We start from the raw sequence: 13,898 nt of genomic DNA, 5'->3' as shown, positions 1-13,898 counted from the left end.
CAATTAATTTTCGTCTTACGTCTTCCGCAATTTCTCAGACCACACCTTCGTTAAATACCATCCGAGCCCGACAGACGGTCATTTCGCCTTGTTAGTGTCAGTGTCACTAACAAGGTCGTACACTCATCTTTCGCTCTAACAGTTGATATCTGTGCTGTCTGACATGTCCGACAGAACAGACACCACTCGCGGTGATGCAAATACATGAATAACTGGAGTGAAAGGAATGGACAGGATACGAAATGGGAAAGAAGTAAGAAGGAAATAATGACTTCCAGTCACACGAGGCACTCCGGCTTTGCGACGACGATAATTGACAGTTTATGCCAGACCCGAACCCGGAAGCTCCGCTTCTCTAGAACGGCTACGCTAACGGCCTCGGCCGCTTGTACCTGTAAGTCTATGGGCGCAACGGCTGTCTGATGAACGGATGTGCGGATGCACAACCAACGTCCGAACTGCTACGGGAATCCGAAATCTGGGAATAGGGGGTTAATTTTCTGGGACCGTTGCGATGCAGGAGAGGGAATTCGGGAATTTGGGTCTGCAGAAAGTGTGTACAGATGGCCGAGGCGGTTAACAAAACCGTTCCAGAGAAGCGGAGCATTCGGGCTATAGTTCCGGTACAGCACCAATTTTCAACTCTCGCCGTTACATTGCCGCAGTGCCCTGTGCTACTGAGAGTCATTATTTCCTTCCTATCTCTTTCCTTTCTTGTCCCCTTTCCAGTCCTTTCCCCACTATTATTCAAGCAAAAATCACGAATAGCGTTACACTGCTGAGTGCTTCGGTAAGAGAGAACGAGTCGATGAGTATGATCCGAGCGCGTCGCCACTTGCGTAACTACAGCGGGAATGAAAGAAGCCCATTATTTCAGATGTAACAGCGGCGTCTTGATCTGCGAAAGCTGATGTAACAGCGACGCATTTATTTATGAACTACAAAACCCGAATATTAGACTCGTACTCGCTCCGTTTCTGATTTCTATTCCAGGCACACTCCCAAGTCCCTTCTCTCGTTGCACACTCCCTGGTACTCTCCAACCAGTCCCGACTCTCGTCTCTCCCCGTTCCAGTCTTAACACCGCGATAATATCCCGCACACGGCAGTAGATGTCTTGTGGGAACACCATCCAAGCGCCTCGGACAGGACCAACAATAATCGACCACGTAACATATTTCACAAATCGATCATTCTGTTGCAACACAGGGAACCTCCACGTCGCTGGGATCTGGTGGAGAAGACTACAGGGATGGCTTCCACGCGGCGGCTGGCCTGATGGAGGACGCCGCAGCTGACGGCCTGGGCTACATGTCCGGTGTCCGACTCTACTCTGGGGTGTCAGAGGGTGACAGCGGCTTCAGCACCGCGGCCAGAGGAGCTGGAGAAGAAGCTGCCAGAGCCGGTCGCAGGGTGGTCCGTCAGAAACCTCCAGGCACAGTGTACGACCATATTTTCAACGTAAGTTCACAGCATAGCTGTTCGTATTTAACTGACATTGAGCTTTAAACCTTCTAGTAACCACTTCAGTGTTGTGCGTCTTCGTGTTTTAGAAGCGCTATGACTGACATGTTACGTTTCGGACCTGCAGCAGCATACATTCAATTTCTTCTTCTAATTTTTCGGCATCAGAGTGAGCCGAAACACTGCCACCAGAGCACTCGCTCCGTCCCCTCAAGGCGCTTACACAATAGGCCAACGAAAGCCAATGGAAAACAGCTAACCGCTTCACAATTTTCTTCTCTAGTCTGCAGCCGGATCATGAAGTCATCTTGATACAATATTTCCGTGGTTCACCTGGCCGCCATCTTCTGGTGAGTAAGCTGTTCCAGTGATTACGTGCAACAGGTTACTCATCTGAAGATGGCGGGCCAGGAGGACTGCGGAAAAGTTGAGTCAAGCTTACGTAGTCACAGCTAACCGCTTTGTTCGCCGAGATTTGCTTAGCGTGCACGGGCGGCAAATCGGAGTCAACGACGTGATTGGCCTTGGTTGTGGTTCGGTCTCCTGTCGCTAACATCTAAGCTTTGGCACTTGGTTGACCTTGAGACCTCTCTCCTAGTATGGACGCCGGATCGAACATTCATTGGTTCGATAGCAGTTTTGTGTGTCTCTAGAATGTTTTTTTTTTTTTTAATTTTTTTCAATGAAACATATGAGTTCGACTTGTTGCTGTCCTGAAGAACTTAATTTCAACAGTCGCTGTTTCATCTGCAGGCATTGCCTGCTCTCTCTAAAGTCTATATTTATCGCGCTTAAAAATACTGGAGTGTGGAGTGGAATATGGAGAGAGCATTAAAGCTGATATAGTTTTTCTGTGAATGGGCGGGTTTATGGGACGCTAACAACTGTGTTAATAAAGATAAGTTGAAAAGATTAGACGCTTGCAGGGAAGTAACTGAACTGTTAGTAATGAGCAGATGTGAAAAAGGAAATGTAGACTTCATTGACATATTTTGGCCGTGAACGATAAAGAGACAAGCAAAACTCAGAGTGACCATTAATCTTCCTGCTATAGATACAGCTTTTGTAAAAGAGGCGTCACCTTTGGTAATTTAGGGCCTGCACAATTCAATAGGCATAGTCCATTTCAATGCAGGCAGGCTAGGAAAAAACTTTACCTTCATAGTCTCGGATGTTATTGAATTTAGCATATGTTAAAATGAAGGACCATGTAAGAGACACGTTTTTTTTTTTTTTTTTTGTTTCGTCCAAAAAAATTCAATCCGAGATACAGTCCTTCAAAGACGACACTGTGCATACCATTTTGAAGATGTGAATTTTGGAAAAAATTCTCTGGAACAGTTCTAGATATTTTGTTGGTTTTTTTATCTTAAAGATTATTGCTTTATGATTACAAAGAAATCCTCCATTTGGACTTATCTGTCAAAGTTCTTGTACTATAGCGTTCTGAACTTTTTTATAATTTATGGAAAAAAAATTTATTTCAAAAGTTCCAATCCATAAAATTTTGATTTTTTTCTGTTGGTTAGTACCATATAGTTCTACATCCCTTGAAAAGGAGAGCCGGCACTTTCAGATTGAACAGGTTTTCTAAACAACTGATATTTTGCAGTACATAAAACCTGTTTTATTATAACAGGCCCATAAAAATCAAAATGTTGCCTTATTTAACGCAATTTTAGTTTTGAAAGATGAGTGCACTCTGTTTTGTACTGAAATTAGCCACTCAATGAACTACAAATGTGTTCCACTGCTTCAGTACCTTCCTTTGATGTAGAGTGGTGCCTTACTGTTGAACGTATAGGAACTGGAGCACTTACAATTTTCAAAAGATTGTCAACAGGAAGTGAGCACTGATTGCGTTGTTGCTGTCCTTCAGCTGCAAACCTATAACCAGTAGCTGGTCCATGTGGTAGCATAAAGTTCACTTCAATTTCGTTTAACTCATAAGTGGTGTCTACAATCTCTGCAATTTGCCATTCACAGTCATACACACACGCACCACAAACATCCCCCTTCTTAGGTTGTGAATCCGAATATTATCCTGCTGTTTCTAAGGAGTTGGCGGAACGAACTAAATTTCTTCTTTCTTGCTCTTTAAAGTGCTTGCAATATTTCACCTATCATTTTGAGTCGAAAATGTGTCTTCTGAATTCCTTTCACAGGAGTAGTGTTTTTGGACCATTCTCCTTTTTTCTGCTCACGGAATTCTTCAGTTTCCTCTTTGGACAAAAGAATGAGGGCTGTGGATGTGTAAGATTTCACGACTCTAGTAAAATCCTCAGCATTTTGAATGGCAGCTGTATTTGGTCTGGAAAGATTATGTTTTGTAGCATGGTGCTTCAGCAGGCCGCCTACACCATCACAAGGCCCCTCTCCTTCCCATGACCAGTAGCATTGTATACCCAATCAGTTGGCACAACCGACTTGCTCAATTCAAACAGCTGGTAACGATTTTTAAAATGACTAGGAGTATCATCAGAAATAATGATGATCTTCTCTACCCCTGTTTGCAGTAGAAGAATATAGCGCATTGCTAGCAAAGCATGTGCTGAGTCATCACTTATAACTGCAACACTTGTGGTCTTGTTTTGAAAATATGTCACTCCCGTAAAAATTGAAATCTGGTCATTACTCAAATGACATCCGTGTACTTCTTGTGGGAGAAATACAGACCAATTCTCAGCAAAATCACAGTGAAACACTAAACGTAATTCTTCAGCCTGTACACGCCCTTTCACTTCTGCAATGTGTTGTGGTTGCAATTTCTTCACATGTTGGTTTGTTACTGCTTTCACTGACCATTTACCAAGTTCATCAATGAAACTGTCAAAGGCAACAGTTTTGTTAATTAGTTTATTTTCCTCCCATGTCGCATATGTTATTTCTGTAGAGTTATCTGCTACGTCTTCCGGGCCAAGTGTCTGTAAAGACAGTGATCCCTTTACAGGGCAGACACCACATTCTTGACACAAATAAGTCTCTCGCTTTACGTCACAGACTACTAATCACTTCACATGCCCAACCAAGGTGTCAAATGCCAAGTGCTCCTGTAAGTTCTTCAAACTTACCAAACAAAGTTCAAAATTCGCTCATACACACATAATCAGACATCTCTGGTGGGTGAGGAACTACCCACTTAGGTGGTAGTGCATAAAATTTTGATCTTCCGATATGTGAAGTTGTATAGTTACTCATAAATATTGCAGAAGTTTCTTTAATACTGCGAGTCATATAACTTTTCACTTCCACAACTTTTTGACCTTCAACTGTTACAGTTATAGTGTCTTTCTTGTTGGCACTCTGGCGAGAACAGACCCATTTATCTTCCAGATAGAATAACTGCACCATTTGAACTTGATCTGCTTGTACAGGATGACCATAATAGGGACCCAGTCTTCCAAACATTCCTTTTACACACCTCACATTTCTTTATTTGTCTACCATGTACGTTGATACTGAAGGAACGTGGTTCAAAACTGTTTTATCTGAAAATGTTCTTGGAATAATAGCTAAAACTCGCACATTTTCACTGTAGGGTGCACAATATTCAACAACTGAATTGATATTTGCGAAAAATTCCTGGCAAGAGTAGCAAGAGTGCTTTAGTTAATTTCCTCCTTAAGATGGCATTCCAACTTTGAAGAGTGTCGTCAGTTTTACTGTAGTGTATTCACCCATAGCTTTAATAATTCCTCTGTGCTTTCTTGATGCATAGAGCTCATGACTCGAATTCACTGACCACTGTTTCCTAACAGGACTAACACCTATCTCTGTAGCTGACTGATTCAGGGTATTTAATTCTTCCTCTGTTGATGCAAAATCTACATCAGCACCATGGGAGGTTTCACCTTGTTCAGATATTATCATTGTTGTTATTCTGTCAAAACATCTAGAACATAAAAAGTCGTCACAGGAAACATCTTCACTTTGAAACAGTCATCAAATCAGAAGAAGCCTCTTCAGTAAACAAATTAACACTGAACAACTGTATTACAGAAACATGCAGTGAACAACCACGACAAAGGAACTGACAAGAAACTACAACAAAATGTACACTTCTGGCCATTTAAATTGCTACACCACGAAGATGACGTGCTACAGACGCGAAATTGAACCGACAGGAAGAAGATGCTGTGATTTGCAAATGATTAGCTTTTCAGAGCATTCACACAAGGTTGGCGGCGGTGGCGACACCTACAACGTGCTGACATGAGGAAAGTTTACAACCGATTTCTCATACACAAACAGCAGTTGACCGGCGTTGCCTGGTGAAACGTTGTTGTGATGCCTCGTGTAAGGAGGAGGAATGCGTACCATCACGTTTCCGACTTTGATAAAGGTCGGATTGTAGCCCATCGCGATTGCGGATTTTCGTATCGCGACATTGCTGCTCGCGTTGGTCGAGATCCAATGACTGTTAGCAGAATAAGGAATCAGTGGGTTCAGGAGGGTAACACGGAACGCCGTGCTGGATCCCAACGGCCTCGTATCACTAGGAGTCGAAATGACAGGCATCTTATCCACATGACTGTAACGGATCGTGGAGCCACGTCTCGACCCCTGAGTCAACAGATGGGGACGTTTGCAAGACAACAACCATCTGCACGAACAGTTCGACGACGTTTGCAGCACGTCATTTTTTTCCGATGAATCCAGGTTCTGTTTACAGCATCATGATGGTCGCATCCGTGTTTGGCGACATCACGGTGAACGCACATTGGAAGCGTGTTATTCATCATCGCCATACTGGCGTATCACCTGGCGTGATGGTATGGGGTGCCATTGGTTACACGTCTAGGTCACCTCTTGTTCGCATTGACGGCACTTTGGACAGTGGACGTTACATTTCAGATGTGTTACGACCCGTGGCTCTACCCTTCATTCGAACCCTGCAAAACCCTAGATTTCAGCAGGATAATGCACGATTGCATGTTGCAGGTCCTGTACTGGATACAGAAAATGTTCGACTGCTGCCGTGGCCAGCACATTCTCCATATCTCTCACCAATTGAAAACTTCTGGTCAATGATGGCCGAGCAACTGGCTCGTCACAATACGCCACTCACTACTCTTGATGAACTGTAGTATCGTGTTCAAGCTGCATGGGCAGCTGTACCTGTACACGCCATCCAAGCTCTGTTTGACTCAATGCCCAGGCGTATCAAGGCCGTTATTACGTTCAGAGGTGGTTGTTCTGGGTACTCATTTCTCAGGATCTATGCACCCAAATTGCGTGAAAATGTAATCACGTGTCAGTTCTAGTATAATATATTTGTCCAATGAATACCCGTTTATCATCTGCGTTTCTTCTTGATGTAGCAATTTTAATGGCCAGTAGTGTAATAAATGTCTACAATATTGAAAGTCAGTAGAATATTTGCAACAGAGAGAGTAGTAAGAACTAACTGCAACAAAGACAACAAAAATAACCCTTGAAAGAAAAAAAATGATTTTTTTTCATAAACCCCGTCCATCGTAAAACTGGAAGCCCTCCTTTACAGAGAATATAGCACAACATGGTACTAACCAACAGGAAAAGATCTAACTTGCCTGCATTGGCCTTTTTGAAAAAAAAAAATTTCTCTGAATTATAAAAAAAATTCAAAAGACGACAGAAAAATAACTTTGAAAGATATGTAGTGATACGGATTATGCCAATAAGAAGTCAAAATCTTTTGCTTTCATTTGGGGAAAAAAATCATTAAAAAATCACATTTCAATTTAGCTTTAAGTCAGAGAATAATTTTGTCCCATTATACTGCTCCTTATTTTCTAAAAGAGAGGTCGTCTACCAGCGTCATTTCTTCTTGTTGTTCTTATTCTTCTTCTTCTTTTTTTTGATGATCAGATTTTGCTGTAAAATAAATTCTGCACCTGCTAAATCTTCCTCTTCTCTCATAATATCGGCTGGTGTATTTGCAGCAACTTTACAGCAATAATTAAATGGATGCAACCTTGACAAGATATTAGACTCAACTGAGATTTCACTCGGCCGAATCCCTTGAATCCGTTGGCTGCCGTTTGTTAGCTCTCGTTGGCCTACTGTGTAAGGTATAACTCCAATTGGCTGTGTGAATTTCCCTTATGCTGCTGTGTAAGTCGTGTGACCTTGAAGCGGACTTAGCCGCTGAGCGAGGCAGCCAGGCAACACGGGCCCTAGTATTACTAGGCCCGTGTTGCTGGAAAATCAAGATTGCGCAACACTGATAAAGCGCGCTGGCTCTGCGCGCGCGAGTGGGGGCCGGAAGTTCTGACGTCATGTTGCTTGATAACTGTGTCGAGAGGCAGCAGCATGTTCATTCGACTCGAGGCAGCCGCACGAAGCACACAGCCATGCCGTACCATCGTAGAAGATACAGGAGGAGGAGCACACTTCCAGTGTACAAGACAGTGGATACATTTTCAATTACAAATGAGACTGGTCAACAAGAGTTATTGCAAGGACCTATTACATTTGTTGGTTGCAAGATTCAATTTTCTTGTACTACAACAGAAGTAGTTAGTGGCAATGCATGGTTAACAATTGCTGTTGTGAGAGGTACTGACTGTGAATGCGGCCACAGATACTCATGTGCCAGAGACGCAGATCGGCGCCAGATATGTACGTATAAAATGAATCTTTGGCTACGTGTTCGGTCTACACTGGGAAGACGACATATCATTATGAGCTCCTCTGTGGCGACTTCTTTGCCAATTTATTAAAGGAAGTACCAGAGTCCATGATTTGTCCAAGCTGAGTTCGCCATCTCCATCAATTTAATTCTTTGCAAAACGACTTTTGGCTGTTTTTTTCTACATTGTGGCTGGGAACTAACCTGGGATTCAAGACTGTTACTGGTCAAAGATGCTGCTCCTAGATCATAGTGACGATAGTATGCTTAAAACACAAATACGAAAATTCATTTACAGCCTTCACAGATTCCAGACTACAGTTGAAAAAGAGGTCATCCAAACTTTTTTTTTTCAAATTACATTTACTGGAATAAGTGGTCTTTATATCTGTATGCATCATTTGGTATAACAGGGGTCATTTCCTATCAACAGTACTGCTCGTTAGGACCATGATTTAGAGAAGGAGCATGTACATATAAACAAATGCATAATGGACCTGTTCCAGGAAAAACAACGAGACATTATAAAGAAAATTCTACACCATGTATCTGCTGAACAGAAACCAATTTATAACAGTATCTGCAGTTGGACAGCACAGGATGGACAAGATAAAGACAAAGCATCCCACCACTGTTTGCTTCGAAGTATTTTGCTTCTGGTTGTATTTCAGGTATACAATGGATTAACCTGTATGTTCATAATACATTCCCTTACTGCTATAATAAATATGAGTAGTATACACTTGCATAACACAATTCTCCCACTGTAAACAAGACGCTAGTTTCTTCATAAACATCATCAGTTTCGAAAAGCACATTGAAACTCGTTTACTGACCACAGCCGATGGGTAAAGTATATTGTATAATGTTTCACCTAGGGGCCAATTTGTACATGGTAACTCCACGACACCATGCTTAAACCTATATGTGTAGTAAAACAGTTTTTATGTCTTGAAAAATATTTATTTTTTGGCACATGACTTCTTTTCCAACTCACCAATTTAATTATACCACAGCTTACTGAAAAGTAATTCGTCCAATATTTTTGTTCTGTTCTCAACACCAGTTGAGTATTACATGTTGTACATGTTACTCGGTCGATTTTCCCACTTCGCTGACGCAAGTTGCAACTCTCTGGCACTAGAGGACTCAAGTGTAGCGTGTAACACAGCAGTGTGAACCTTAATTATGTCAGTGCTTGAGAAACAGTGTAACGTGTGCATGGTAGATGCCTCGAATGTTCACTTCTTACAATGCCTTGAATGTTCACTTCTTACATGAAACAGAGGAGACTGGTCGTCTGTCAACAATTTGCTTTGCATTTTGAGCGTGGGTTCATTAACATCATTGTGACAGGTAAAGAGAGTTGGGTTCACCATTTATGCCACGAAAACATGAGAACATCAGTGAAGTTCTGCCACAAAGGATCACCGACGCCAAAGAAGTTCAAGACTATGTCATCAACAGGCAAAGATGTACTCACTGTGTTCTGGGATGCTCAAAGTGTGGTGCAATTGGATTTTATACTCAAAGACACCACCATAAATTCTGCAAGGTACTATGAGACTTCAGAAAACTGGAACGACGAATTCTAAGAATTCGTCCGTACATGGAGCATCCCGTCCTTCAGCAAGATAATGTCAGACCATGCACGCGTGCCATGATATCTCCCACGATTCGACACCTTGGGTTCACCATCATTGATCATCCTCCATACAGTCCCGACTTAGCTCCATGCGATTTTCATCTGGTTCCAAAACTTAAAGAACATCTTGGAGGACTTCACTTTGATAGTGATGAGTCAGTGCAATCAGAGGTAAGGTTGTGGCTCCTCCAACAAAGTCAAATATACTACAGTGACGTTATGAACAAACTGTTATCTTGTTGGGAGAATATGTGTGTTCATTGCCAGGGGGAACACGCAGAAAAATAAATACGCAGACATGAAGAATAAAGAAATAAAATGTTAATAAAGTTTGTTTTATTTCAAAAGCTCTAATGGTTTTCACATAAAAATTCGGAGGCATCACGTTTCAGCGCGCACGCCCCTCATGAGAGACAAAGAACAAGAATGGATAGCAGTACTTGAGAAAGGAATGAGACAGGTGTTGTCATTTAACATATGTTCAAGATTATTATGCACACATTTGGTGTGTGTGTGTGTGTGTGTGTGTGTGTGTGTGTGTGTGTGTGTGTGTGTGTATATGTGTGTGTGTGTGTGTGTGTGTGTGTGTGTATGTGTGTGTGTGTTTTGTAACATCTAGTATTAATATATGTTTACCAAAAATTTCTTTCCTTCTTCCAAGTCAGTTGGAGTTTTCTTCTTCGATCCATTCGCCTTTCATTGTCAGATCATTGATTCATATTGTTTCCTTCCAGATCCCAAAGACGGTGCTACGTACTGTGAACCAGGGGTTGAACAACAGACAAGGTAAGTAGCTAATATCTAGGTTGTGTGGTAATGGCTAGTGGTGAATACATTTTTTCTTGCGTTCCCTCAGCATGGGAATTGAGCCTTGCAGAGTGGCCACATGGTTAGAGGCGCCCTGCCACGGATTGCACGGCCTCTCCCACTGGAGGGTCGAGTCCTCTCTGAGTCCTCCCATGGGCCTGAGTGTGTGTTGTTCTTAGCATAAGTGGTGTGTAAGTCTAGGGACTGATGACATCAGCAGTTTGGTCCCTTAAGAATCCACACACATTTGAACATGGGAATTGAGTGTCTTGTTTTTGAATGGTTGTGCTTCCTGCACAATCATTTCCCAGTTTACTGCAACATGTCTCCTCTGTCGTTAAAGCAACAACTAAGTGTAGACTATATCATTTGTTTACATATATCGATATTTTACTTTCGTTTTTCATTACACCCAGCATAGTACTGAGATATCTCTCTGGTTATGCATGTTGAGGTTTCTATAAACCTAATGATATTGATTTCTGTATCTGTTTTCGATGGTATCTGCAACAAAAAACTAAACTTCTCAGTACTAGCCTTCAGCGAGTAATGGCAAAGACTTCTTTGAAACATTATCCCAGAACATCTGTGTCTGTGTTAATTCACTTAACACATCCAGTCTGATGACAAATGCTATAAATATGATGAAACATAGCAAAAAAGTTTCATACAAACTAAGTTCCTAAACTTGAAAGTACGAACTATTCTCTGCATGAACAGTTTCTCACCTTTCATTATTTTTGAGCAGAATTTATTTATCACTTCACAGGAAGCAAGCGATAGACATGGAGAGAAAGACTAACAAACTTATTAGCTGTGACTAGGTAAATAACGTAAAATGTGAATTGTGGAGAATTTAGACACTGTAATGCACCTCACTATACATAACTTTCAAATTCATGCATTCACTTAGTTCATACTTGTTGCATAATGGTTTTACATTCGAAAAAAAAATCTAATATGATACACAAACTTGTATGTAATGTGCAAACCTGTTCCAGAAGACAATCATTATAATCTAACACAAAAATACATGGCCAATACATGCACAAAATTTTGAGGCCCCTCTTCCGATACAGAATTCTGGAGTTGTATGTTGTACACATACATCAAATGGCTTTGGAAATCTAGAAACATGTATGTATGCTATATGTAGACAATTTTTTAATATAATATTGGCCGAGAATTCAACTTTGCACTTTGCGTTGACTAGGTATGGACATCAGTAGATCTAAAATGTGGTTCCATCTATTTTACCAATATTGACCAAAATCCCTTAGAAACTAAAATTCCTTCCAAAAATCATGATTTCAACCATTTTTGTGTTACCCTCCAGTTTAGATCTGCTAACATAATTAATAGAAAATAAGGAAAATATAGGAAAATAAAGGGAAATAATAGCATTTCCTCTTACATTTTCTAATAATTTACCTGTATTTCCCTATACTTCAGAAGCACTTAAAATTTTTTTGTTAAAAAGCCAACATTTCAAATTTTTATAGGAAATTATAAAAACTGTCTCATTTTATCAAAATCAAGAAAGTCAAAAAAATTTCCTAAATTTATCAAACTACAAACTCAAGGTCTTGGAATTCATTAGCATTACTTTCATGAACTTTTTCTGTTCCTTGGAATCTCAGTTTCCTCATTCAGAAATTGAAAATTTTAACTACTTATTAGTTTCAAATATCTATCTGACAAAATGATTTTAAATTCTGACAAAATGGTTTTAAATTTATTATTGAGCTCCATACAAATTTTCTCTCCATATCTAGTGTTCAAGTATCCACATCCAGTAATGTTATATTCAACGTTTTACTTCTAGGTTATTTAGTTTTTAAATGGATCAGAAGTGCTTGCACTGTTGTACTTCTTCAGCAGTACATGAATTTATATTCAAAAAGTATTTAATAGGGTAAAAAGTAAATTTATTCAAAGTATCACATACCACACTTAAAATATTTTAGTGTTAGATTTTATGTTATAAACGGACTTCCAAAACAACAAAAAACTATCTATAAATATTTATGTGGTTGAAGAGTTAGCAAAAAGATACATTAAAATTATGAAATATATTGTACACTTTTTAAAGATGAAGAAGAAAAGTTTCCAATTTCTGATGAGGAAGTTGAAGATTATAATGATGATGAATATAGTGAATATGAAGAATATCATGATGATGGAGAGTATAGTGATTATGGAGACTATGACAGTGATGAAGAATATGCTGATGATGAAGAAGATCACAATAACGACAAAATTTAAATGTATAATTTATTTGATTAGAGACAGTTTGGCCAGAGAATGTATATACAATGATGTATCTACTTTATTTTACAAAAACACGTTTTATCATCATGTTGACTTCATGCTTTTTTATTAACCTCAACTGAATAAGTTTTATCTTTAACATTTTGTATTAAATTCACAGTTCTGTATTGTTCAGTATTATTAAACAAACGATCTTTTTAATCTTCTAAGGTTATTTTATTTTTTACAATACATTTATTTACTCCTGATCATTCTCCACATGGTCACCAACCTTACAGACATACATTTTTGCTCTTAAACCACAAAATTTTTTCGTTATCTTTCCATTGCAACCATCCTTCATCTTACCTAGAACTTTCTTGATTGTTTGTGGAACGTTACATATATTTTCTGTTTGTAGTCACTTGTATCAAACTGATCAAACATTCATTTCATGTCATCACAGTAACCTTCAGTTTCCATATTGTAAATGTAGCTGTCCATATCTAGATACCAAAGTGAACGGTTACCTTCCCCATTATTATCTTTTTCTCTCTCTCCCAATCTATGTTAGAGCATGCCAGTTGTGTGTGTGCCAAGGCATCTCATACACATGCTGCGTACCTGCTTGGTTCAATTCTTGTAAGTACTCATTGAAAGCGGACCAGCCTGAAGTTAGTATTTCATAGATTAGGTGATTATCATATTAAGATTTTGCAATGGATAGTGCAGGGGAGCGATCAAGCAATCAAGTGTGCAAGTAACTAATTACCATGATCTAACAAGATCTACATTCTTTATTTTTGTTAATTTTCATTCCCACCATATTATCATGACTTCAATTTTAGTACTAACATTGTTCTCTAGACAGGATGGGGGTGTTATGATCAGTCACTGAATCCATGAAATTAAATTCGTATGACATTTTTATTATTTACCCAGAAACTTTACAAATGTTATAATTGCACTCTTATCTACCACTGAAGGTGCCCATATTTTCAGAAACCTATTCAACACTCTCTCGCACTGAAGGTGCTTATACTACCATAAATCCTATCCTGTTTGTACTATTGTGCACTGGGGAAGGGCAGGGATCTACACCGTTGCATCCGTAGTCCA

The 13,898-nt window shown here is 39.9% G+C and overlaps 1 protein-coding gene across 1 annotated transcript in view; it reads left to right on the top strand.

The window, feature by feature from the left end:
• Positions 1–13,898, top strand: part of LOC126474960 (uncharacterized) — a 159,502-nt gene that overhangs the window by 54,610 nt on the left and 90,994 nt on the right. The window contains exons 3-4 of the mRNA XM_050102485.1: positions 1,210–1,461; positions 10,457–10,508. Of these exons, the coding sequence (XP_049958442.1) occupies positions 1,210–1,461; positions 10,457–10,508 (304 nt within the window). The remainder of the gene's footprint in view (positions 1–1,209; positions 1,462–10,456; positions 10,509–13,898) is intronic.

This window comes from Schistocerca serialis, chromosome 4, assembly GCF_023864345.2.
Source record: "Schistocerca serialis cubense isolate TAMUIC-IGC-003099 chromosome 4, iqSchSeri2.2, whole genome shotgun sequence".
Lineage (NCBI taxonomy): Eukaryota > Metazoa > Arthropoda > Insecta > Orthoptera > Acrididae > Schistocerca > Schistocerca serialis.
This window is presented reverse-complemented; position numbering and strand designations above follow the sequence as displayed.